This window comes from Phalacrocorax carbo, chromosome 1 (genome assembly GCF_963921805.1).
Source record: "Phalacrocorax carbo chromosome 1, bPhaCar2.1, whole genome shotgun sequence".
NCBI lineage: Eukaryota > Metazoa > Chordata > Aves > Suliformes > Phalacrocoracidae > Phalacrocorax > Phalacrocorax carbo.
In genome coordinates, this window is record NC_087513.1 from 163,184,166 (window position 1) to 163,195,457 (window position 11,292).

The 11,292-nt window shown below is 43.5% G+C and overlaps 1 protein-coding gene across 4 annotated transcripts in view; it reads right to left on the reverse strand.

The window, feature by feature from the left end:
* GPC5 (glypican 5) overlaps positions 1-1,595 on the reverse strand; it is a 773,121-nt gene extending 771,526 nt beyond the window's left edge. For all 4 annotated transcript variants that reach the window (XM_064440689.1, XM_064440690.1, XM_064440691.1 and 1 more), the window contains exon 1: positions 1,336-1,595. In XM_064440689.1, the coding sequence (XP_064296759.1) occupies positions 1,336-1,516 (181 nt within the window). In that variant the 5' untranslated portion in view covers positions 1,517-1,595. The remainder of the gene's footprint in view (positions 1-1,335) is intronic.
* Positions 1,596-11,292: the final 9,697 nt, after the last annotated feature.

Consider the following 11,292-nt stretch of genomic DNA (forward strand, 5'->3'; position numbering starts at 1 on the left):
ACTTTCCAGACATCTTCATTTGCACTGTACTTAATTAGGCTTTCCAATTAAAGTGTTCATTTTCTTTTTAGTGAAGACAATAATAAAATATTTAGCTAAAGACAACGTAAGACAATAACACATGTTGTCAAATATACTGGTAACCTAAAGATAGCACTTCGATTTGTAAACTGCACACTGCAATATTAAGCGTGTTAGGTTTAGGATTACCTGATAGGTTTAAAATTAGAGTAATAAAAAAAGCTGTATTTTAAGTGATTCCTTTAGGAATAAACATACTATGCCTTATCTCAACTTGCACAGTTAATAAAAACTACACAGATTATCTTAAAAAAGAGGGAGATGCTATTGATATTTTAAAGTGGGGAGGATGTTAATTCAGCTTTTGCTGCATTCAGAAGTCATTTTCTATCAGGAAGGCATTGACTCCCATTTACTAGTTAATTTGTTGTCTAAACGTGAACACTCTTTACAGACGCATCTGTACAAAAGAAAAAAAAAATTAAAAATTCCAACCCTATATCCCTGACCATGAAAATATCTGCATTTTATTTCTGTGACTGGCACCACTGAAATCAACCGAGGCTTTCACGAGGCTGGAAACAACCCCCAAACCTAAAACGGTACGTCTTATTACATACAAACTTTGTCACGTCATTCGGTATCCGCTGAAAAAAAAGTTTCACTGTTGATATGGATGCTAGGATGGACTCAAATTGCCGTTACTTAAGACATTACTTTCCCGGGAATTTTATTCGGTTGCAGCTACAGGCAGACACCCAGCAGAGGAAACGTGCAGACCCACCGCTTGCAGTGGTGTAAATCATTCTCATTTCACACAAGAGTAACTCCGCCAGTCCGAGACGCAGCTCGGTGGCTCTCCCCTTCCTCCAGGGTTTGCACGGGCACCGATGTATCTGTGCCAGCCCTCGGATGCCTGAAAGCCGGGTGACAGACACCCCCAACCCACCCACACACCCCACACACACACCCACACCCCCCCCCCCCGATCTCAAGCTGTCGCGCTCTCTCGGCTGCGCCGCACGAAGCGGGATTTTAGGCAGGTGCTCCGGTTTTTGCAGAGCCCGCAGCCCGAGAGCAGCATTTTCCCTCGAGTACGGGGCCAGGCACACCCCCCACCCCCCCCGCCACCACCAGAACGACCCCACCAGCCCCCGAGGCAGCTCCGGAGCCGGAGCCGGGTCCGGCCGCGGCGGCGGGCGCACGGCGGCGGGCAGGGGCTGACACCCGGAGCACCGCCCGCTAGTGCCCGGCGCCGAACTCAACCCCGCCGCGCCCCCCCACCCCACCCCGGCTCCCCAGTCTGTCCCTTACCCGCCCGCGGGGACTCCGGGATGCCCCTGAGGGAGCCGAGCCGCCGCAGCTGGAAAACTTTGCGGACGCCCCGGCAGCTGCCGGGCGGCGGCGGGGAGGGCGGCTCCGCACCCCCCACGGCGGCGGCCAGGAGCAGGGCGCCGAGGCTGAGGGCGCCGAGGCTGAGGCTCTTCCCCGCCATGTCCCGCCGGCCGCCGCGGGGAGCACCCCCGAGCCGCCGCCCCCGCGTCCGTCGCCGCCGCCGCCGCGGGGGGAGGCGGCCAGCGCCGCCCGCCGGGACCCTCCCCCGGCCCGGCCCCCCACCCCACCCTACCCTACCCCACCCCACCCCGGGGCCTGGAGGTGGGGAAGAGGGGAGGGATCCCCCACCTACGCCCGGGGTGGGGAGGGGAGACCCGCAGGGAAAAGCGGCGGTGCAGTGGTATGCGAGCAGTAACCCCCAAAAAGCATCAGAAAGAGAGAGACTTAAAATCATTTTGTAGTGTTCTTAGGAACTATTGGCAACAGGCTTACAAACCGGCAGCAACACGCACTGTTCGGTTTGGCTTCAAATGCCTAACATTTTTCTGATAAAAGGCTCCAAGAATTCAGCTGTCTCCAAGAGGTCTTCAAAAATTTCAGTTTTCTTAGGCAATAGTGACAAAGGACCAGTTTACAAAACCCTCTCATGCCTACGAGCCAAAGTCCAACGGTGCCTGTCAGAGCAGCTGAGGAAGCAGCTGGGACTCATCAGGTTATCTTTTAAAAAGCTTCCTTGAGGCCAGAGTTAAAAATCCCTCCATGCACAGATTTAAATGGTACAGCTTGTCCCTTAGAGCTGGAAATTGTTCTTAGTCCATTTCGAAGCTGCTGGTGGTCGTTCAGCACTGCACAGCATCAGCCTATCTCAGCTTTCATTTAAAAATAAATCTTTTATCTGTGGCAGCAATTTCAGCAAAAATAGTTCCAAGTGTGAATTATTCTATGCATCTGTTTGAATACAGGTAACAAATTGACACCTAAGTTATTAAAACTTACACTGGAGATCAACCCTTTCTGTGCTGAGCAAAGCAATAAAAGAATGGCATGACATTAACATCATCCAGTCCACTGAGTGACAGCGCATTTGGTAATAAGCAGAGAGGACAAGTATTTTTCCCTTTTTTGAATCATCTGCGCTCCTGGACTTGGCAACTTCCCTCTGGCAGCAAGTTCCAATATATACTGTATAAGATGTCCTTTAACAGAATTTGTTCTACTGTTCTTATACTGTTGAGGTATACAGACCGAACACCGATGACAGGTTACAGACTCCTTGATAAAGCAAACTACAGCAGAAGGCATTGTGGGCCCTTCACGAGGAAAGAGAGAGGAAAACAGAACAGGGAGTCCCACCGCAAATAAAAAGATTATTTTTAGACAAAAAATAGAAATAATTTAAAAATGCAGTACCTTGTATAGAAGCTGGTGGTAGGCAGCAAACCCCTCGTCAGTCAGTAAAACACTCTCTGTTAAACAGAACGCTTCTTTCTAAATATTGAAAAATATCACTGGGGAAACAGTCCGAATATGGGAGCCAGAAAAATGTAGGATCTTATTCAGCAACTTGAAGACAGTAGAGGAAGTTCCAGGCGTCATGAAATACCAACCTCAACACTTCCTACAAGATGTGCAGCACTCACAATAAACATATGAAAATAAAATGTTAGGAGACAGGTAAAAATTCTTGCAGGCTAAGAAATACAGACAAGTATTCCTACCTTAAAAAAAAAAGAGTAAGTTTCTCGTTTACTTCACAAGTGCACATAAGTTTGCCAACAGCAACAGATGATGTTGGGAAAGCTGTAGAACGCCATGGCTTTAAATTGAATCGGTACTTCCTCCTGTCTCCCCCTAGTAGCAGTTCAGAGAAACCTCTATCATCCAGTTCTACAGCCTAAGGGAAAAGGAACTTTTCGGTAAGAAACTGAATATATATGTTTTCACTAGCTCTTTCAAGATGAGGAAGATTCCAGTTTAGTCCAAAAGATGGGCTGGGATTTTTGTTTCTTTGTTTGTTGGGGGGCTTGGGGCGTTGGTTTGGGGTTTTTTGTTCAGTTTTGGGTTGGTTTTTGTTTGTTTTGTTTGGTTTTTTTAACAACTTTAACATAGAGACTGTGATGGAAGTAATTAACTTTGGCTTAATTATGAGATTGAATTTAACTTTCTTGCAGGTCTTATGCTTCAAAGCTTCCCTGATTTTAGTGTTAATTTAGCTAACAAGTTCCATGAACCAAATATTCTAGAAAAAGGTGTCTGTATATGTGCAACCATATGCAGAGGAAAGGGACTTCCCTCATTTAAACACAAGAATATATATATATTTTTATATGAACTTCATAAGACAACATTAACATCGGCTACAGACTTGTCTCTTTTCCTGATCAAAGCCTTGACACGTGCCCTTGGTGGGTCCTCATGGATATCTAGCTGTCAGCTCAAGATTACTAAAGAATACCACTTCCACAAATTTTCCCTTTGCCTCCTTTTCTCAGTCGCCATGAACAATACCACTACATTACCTGGAACACTGGCTCAATGTGGGAGGAGGTTACACCTTCAACTCATCCCTCTGAATCACATCAAGCACAAACTAAACTTTCTATTATTTGTGGCACACAGCACTAAGTTTCCTGCTCATCTGCGTAGATGGCATTCTCCTTTGCAATGTCATCTTGTAACCAGTGAAAATAGCTGTGCCATCATCCTTGTTTGTATCCTTTCAGAGAGCGACTACAAAAATAACCTTTCTGGCCTGTCACTTCAACCACATCCACTTTTCTGACATATTTTTGTTGTATCAAACACAAGTTGCTTGGCTTCAGTTGCATATCCCTTTTCTGTTCCCATCTCAGTATTCAAAGGGGCGATCCCACTTCCAGAGGACTACAGCACTTCTTTCCATCTCCAATGCCTGAAATGATCAGATACTTTCATGCTATCTCCTATTTTGTCTGTCTGAAAGTAGTTCAATTATCCATTAAGCTGCCTCATTCTTCTAAGTCATTCTTCAAAGCTTTCTTTACTTTAAGTCTTTTATTTGTATCACAGCCATTAAAGAAGTTTTTCATTAAGAACATGGACCTTTGTGTTGACTACTATGTTCACATTATGTCCCAGCGGCAAATTCTACCCATCTATTCCTGGTCTAACACATGCTCTCTGTAGCTCTTGGTTCTGATACTGTCCTCCTGCTTTTTATACAGCTTTGAACAGAGCAGGGATCCCAGCACTCAAATGGAGCTCCTTGAAGTTACAGCAGGAACACAGGGTGAAAAAAAACCAACCAGCAACAACAAAAGAACCCCAACAAGCCACCAACTTTTTCTTCAGATATACAGAACCATTCCATAGTTACTGTGGTAAGTAAAAAAAAGTCCTTTTATTTTAGGTTGAGATAATTAAGCTAGTAAACTAGGACTAAAAGCTACACAGCATTTGGATTCGTAACACTACCACACTCTGTTATCAGTGACCCCATAAATGTACAGTGAGGTCAGTAAAATTTCACATGCAGCTCTAAGTTTAACTCTTCTCAGGGTTTGTTAACTGTGGCACTGAAAAAGAGTTGATAGTAATGTTACAAAAGTTTGACCTGTATTTGGAGATAAATTCTCAATGAGCAGGTTTTTTTCTTCTTTTAAAAAAAGAACTATGAATTTTGACTGAAAATCTTTATTATCTTTATCTTAATGAGAAAAACAGTATTTTGTTTCATGCTCACAATCACAAAGAATTGTCAGCTGAGACCTCAAGTAGGGGCAGATGAGAGAGAGAATGCAGGAGAAGTAGCTGTAAGGCACAGAGGAATACCTCGAGAAAGATGCCCGGCAGAGAAGGGCCTGGTGGTGTTGGTTGACACCCACCTGAACATGAGCCAGCAGTGTGCTCAGGCGGCCAAGAAGGCCAACAGCATCCTGGCTTGTATCAGGAATAGTGTGGCCAGCAGGAGCAGGGCAGTGATGGTGCCCCTGGACTCAGCACTGGTGAGGCCGCACCTCGAGTACCGTGTTCAGTTTTGGGCCCCTCAGTACAAGGACAGTGAGGTGCTGGAGTGTGGCCAGAAAAGGGCAACAAAACTGGTGACGGTCTTATGAGGAGAGGTTCAGGATGCTGGGGTTGTTTAGCCTGGGGGAGAGGCAGCTGAAGGGAGACCTTATCTCTCTCTACAGCTACCTGAAAGGAGGTTGTAGTGAGGTGGGTGTTGGTCTCTTCTCCCAAGTTACTAGTGATAGAACAAGAGGAAACGGCCTCAAGCTGCCTCAGGGGAGGTTTAGATTGGATATTAGGAAAAATCTCTTCACTGAAAGAGTGAGCAAGCATTGGAAGAGGCTGCCCAGAGAGGTGGTGGAGTCACCATCCCTGGAGGTATTTAAAAGACATGTAGATGTGGCACTTCAGGCCATGGTTTAGGAGATATGGTGGTGTTGGGTTGACGGTTGGACTTGATGATCCTAGAGGTCTTTTCCAACCTTTAAGATTCTATGATTCATAAAACACCAGCATTGCCTACTCCACCCCAATTGTGTAACAAATGCTATTCTATTATTCTGTATTCCGATCTAAACTTCAGTTGCTGCTTCCCCCAGCGCACTATGGCCTGTGTCCCAGCTCCCTGCCTCTGTATAACTCTTCACACCATCATCCTACCAGTGAAATCAGCAAGTCTCCGTCTGCTAAAAATCCAGTCAGCCCGAGAAGAGCTCCAAGCTGTGCCGCGCTGAGAGCCACCTCTGTCACGCTGCTCTGCCGGGTTCGTGTGTCCCCCCCACCTGCCCCTGCCACCAGCAACGTGCTGCCTTTCTCCTTAAAGCGGAGGGGTGTTGGGAACCCCACCTTCACAGCGCCAGCTTTGGCGCCTCACGGCAATTCCAGGTTCAAGCCATCACTTTGGAGCACAGTACCCAGAACGTAACTGTCCAGACGTTTTCATAAAGGCGTTATTTAATAATTTATACTTCAAGGATAGCTCAGCAGTCAGCCATTTACTTTGAAAAGTACTTCCTACTGCCAGGCACGCGGTTTCCATGGAGACTTCCCCAGAGACTCCAGTGTGAACACTCTTAATCTCTTGTTGTCTTTTCATTAATATCGCTTGTCTTCCTTGCAGGACAGTTAACTCAGGCCTGTACAATGAAGACATGATCAGAAAGAACACCTAAGAAGGTAAAGGAGACTGCAGTAAAGAAAAGCAGCAACTTCTACAAAATAGTAGCATGTAACACAGAGGAAGAATCTGTTGTGTAATTGGAAGAAATACGGTTCTGCAACCTGATCCTAATATGAAAGAAAGCTACACTCAGTACCCGTTTCAGTTTAGCATCATCAGTATTTAAAGAAGCCAGACTTCTGCAGATATTTAACTACTCTTCTTCGAAGCATCAACAAAAGGGCAACACAATTTTGCTCATCCCTAAAGACAGAATACACAGAGCGGGGTACCTCTTTTCCCTACATGCCACAAAGGGACAGTTGCTCACATTTTATAAACTCAAATTCAAGCTTCATCATGCCTAGAGATGCGAATTAGTTTCCCTTAGTCCATATCTGATGTTCACAATATTTTTACTTTGTCAGAACAATGATGCCCCAGGAGACCCTGCAATCAGAAACTATTTGTTCAACAAGAGGACCGGGCACCACCTTAGTAAGCGAGCAGGTTAGGCCAATGTGTATGTGTATAGACATTCCTGCTGTAAATGGTATCACTTGCAGCTTCCGTAACTATTCCTCATGCCCCTGCAACTTGGGAAGCATTTACTCTAACTATGTAGTTGATGACCAGCTTCTCAGTTTTTGTTGGTGGGTAAAACATATTAAAAGCTATTCCTAAGAGTTATAAACCACATTACTTGCACCTAAACAGAACATACTTGATGCTTCAGCTTCTGCAACTGGACCAAGAAAGTGTTTATTGTGTACCAGGTTTTAGCTTTCTGTCTTTTTTCCCCCCAAGCAGGTGGGGAGACACAGAAAAATCCAAAAAGATGCATTCCCACAAAAAAAAAAGTTTTCTTTATTCACTAAGTTCTGAACAACTGTAAATCTCAAATGTCTCAGTTTTGCCTTGCAGTTTTATGTGTAAATCTCACCTGTACAAGCTCCATGGTAAGTAACAAGCTGGAGTCACATTCGTTCTACTTAGAACAACAGTAAAAAAAATTGGGGAAAAAAAAATGCCTCTCAGGACATCCCACTGAGACAACAAAATCCAAGTTGTAGCATCCTTTGGAACTCCAGACCCTACCGTACAGCAGCCTGCCACTTCTACTAGTCATATACAGCCTTAGAAACTGAAATTCAAAGACAAAAGTTGTCTTGTCTATGTTCTTTCTTCCTTTGTGCCCCTGCAGCCCTTACATACAGCTACCCTGAAGAGCAAAATTTGAAGGCACTGTGTTTGCCAATAGTGTTATTTCAGTCTTTATAGAAAAGCTTTACCTGGAGAGGTACCACCCTTGCTGGTGGTTCTTTTTTCCCTTCAGCTCTCATGTTTTTCTAAGTGTGGTTTATCATCCATAGAACAAAACTGAAAATGATCCAGCCACAGCTCTCAAATTTAATTCTGCACTGAATTTTGCCCTTAGGGATCAACTTTTTATTTCTACCTAACTTTTCTCCACTAAGTCCACGTTCCCAATTCGTGCAGTGTAACCCAGGCAGTTACAGGTGCACGCTTCACTGCCACTAAATCCAGCATTCAGTCATTTAAAAATCAGGGCAAACCTAGGCACTCCTAAAGGTCAGTAAGGGCTGAAGTTTCCATCAGTCATGACTCCCAGGCACTTATTTATAGATCGTTAGCAGCTACATGCTGCCAGTGCTAAGCAGGTGACCTACCTCACCATTAGGTCCCACCTGAACCAACAAAGTGAAAGGATGCCTAACAAATCTAAAGTTCAGACCAAAAGGCAGTAATTTGGTCACATCTTATGTAAATGAGTATCAAAGAAAATGAATGCAGACACCCTCATTTTCTTTAATACCATTTGTACATTCAAGATGCAAGTGGCTGTCTGGCTCTGTCTGCTTGACACAGATTCAAACCTTCCATACCTCTCCCAGGCAAACATGTAAGATACTACTGTGTTTGTGAAGTGATAGGGCTATGCAATAAAGTCTAAGGTTATTCCAACATGCACTGTAATAGTTGTAGCAACTGGTATGGGGGAGAGCAGAACCTCAGTCTACCCAGCTGGGATACTGGAAGTAAGGAGTACTGGGTGCTGGTCTCTTTCTACAGATGCTCAAGTATTTAATCTTAAAGTGCTAGCACTGAGCTCTCTCTGCATTATAAATCATAGAATCATTTAGGTTGGAAAAGACCCTCAAGATCATTGAGTCCAACCACTAACCGAACACTCCCAAGTCCACCACTAAACCATGTCCCTAAGCACCACGCCTACATGTCTTTTAGACACCTCCAAGGATGGTGACTCAACCACTTCCCTGGGCAGTCTGTTCCAGTGTTTGACAACCCTTTCAGTGAAGAAATTTTTCCTAATATCCAATCTAAGCCTCCCCTGACGCAACTGGAGGCAAAATATAGCCATAACTTCCTATTGAAAAGCTGTTGAACCTCCCTGACTACATCACATGCTTTTTATAGATCGGTCTATATTTAGCAAGATGCAATTTCCATCAGTACACAAAACCTTTAGGAGCTTGGGAATGAAGTTCACAATACAAAAAGTCAATTTCCAACCTTACATTTAATTAAAAAAAATAAAAATCACACTGTGTAAAGATGCTAATGCCTATCTGCCCATAGCAACTTGTTAACGGGTATTTCTCTGGTGTTACAGGTATGAGATATCAGAAATGCCTCAGTTACAGGAAAAGCTTCAAGTGAAAAATGTGATTACTTTGGATACCAAAGCCAACCACCACACAGCAATGTTTTGTGAATTCTGCTGCCCCTGACTACTTGTGAAGCTGTACTTCAAGTTTATGTCCCACTTTGTATTAAACGGACAAATGAAACTAGAGTACGGAAACAGCCCCAGATCCTCATTAAAAATAAAAAGTGCTTAAGGAGATACTTAGACACCACCAATTTTCATACCACATCTTGCTGCCACCCAAAGAAACTACATTTACTCTTACATAGGAACAAAACATTTTACAAACTGAAACTGCGAGGCTTCCCGTCAATGAACTGAGTAGTCTCAGCATAAGGCATATCCCGGATGAGGATCTCCAAATTGTGTGTTTTTTCCTGTCTTGCCAAGAGCATTAACGTATATTGGAAACCATATATTACATGTAAGTGACCTTGAAGTCCACTGTAGGAACAAGAATTAGACATTGTAGCATGCAAATGCTTTGAGAGATTAGCCTGCTTTTGCCCACTGACTGTTCCAGAACAGTGTAAGGACAACACAAACATGTAAATTTGATCTTAGTACTACATGGTTTCAGTAGAATTTATGAACACTTAATACCTTAAAATAATAGAAATATTGGGAAAAACTAGGCAAATAATGAACAAAGAACATATTTGGAAAGTGTTTTATAGGCTTAGAGGAAAAGCTAAGGCAGCCTTCCAGTAAATACTGTACCTCTAACTACATTCCAGCCTTGCCATCAAGTGTAACTCTTATGACTTGAGTACAAAAAGTTAGTTTAAAAATCTTTATTTCAAAAGCAAAAGAAAAAAGTATGTGAGGGTAGGTGTTGGAATGATACCCTTTTTTGGGCTTAATTTCGCTAGAATATGTTGTTTGATAAAACACTGCTAAGATACTATGATGCTATAACAGTAATCAAAACTGACATACAAGTTCTGATCAGCAGGGCTATTTTTGTTCTTTCGTCTCCTCCAGGAGACAGAAGGAAACAAAAAAGAAGGGTGTTGGTAAGAAATTGCATGTTGCAAAGGCTCTTCACACTCACACACCTTTTTTTCACCCCCAGACAGAACTTAATCAGCATGTAACATTCAACTCTGCAGAAATAAGATGCTACATGCCAACGGCACTTACATGTAGCTTTGGGTCTCTACATGATTTCTTTGGCCTGCGGCTTGTTAAGCTGCTCTCTGCCTCACTCTAATTTGGAGGGCTAAGCTGTACCTGCAAGGCTGTGTTCCCCATGATTTTGTCCTGCAGCGCTTTCCCACCATAAGCTACAGAAGTTTTGAGAACAAAGCATGGTAATACAACCCAGATGAGAAACACGGCACAAAGGAAAACAGGAACAGAGTACCTACAGTAGTTCAGGATGGCATAATACAAATATTTTAGTTAAAATAGACAAACTGTAGCTTTCTACGGGGTGGGGTGGGGAAGTCTACATTTTCCTTTTCCCCTCGAACATGGAAAATAACTCAGGGAAGAATGTTCCATCTCGCCAATCATATTTTCTGGAGCCAGAAAGTTAGAAAAAGTAATTGCTGGAATTTTTTAGTCTTATTTCTACACATTTATCCAAGGCTTTCTCCAGACTTCTAGGACTAATACTTTCTACAAAGTTGTCCATCTTACTCAGGTCTTGTTAAATGTTCCTGCGATGTCTGAAATAACAGCTACTCAACACCTGCCTCTCTGTTAAGAAGTTATTATCTTGCTCTATCAAACTCCACTGCCCGCTAAATCCTTTATTTCAAAGTCTAAACAAAAGCGCTTCCCTTCTTAAGTACATAAGCAGGTGTGTGAGTAAGTTTAAAGATTGTCTTCATGGTATTTGCTTATTTCTGCCTCTTTTCCAGCAACGGATTCTTCAACTATTCCCCCCCTCTCCTTTTTTTGGTAAGGAGAGCCGTCACCTGTCTTGTCCATACAATCCTGCAATATGGAGCAGGAATACTGTAAGCTATGCTGATTTTAAGAATATCGCTACTGATTTGAAACTGGCATTTTGAAAAGGAGCCCCTTATATTTTTTCTTAAGCTAGACAGGAATACTGGAGTTTACACTTATTTAAGAACTAAGAAGGGTA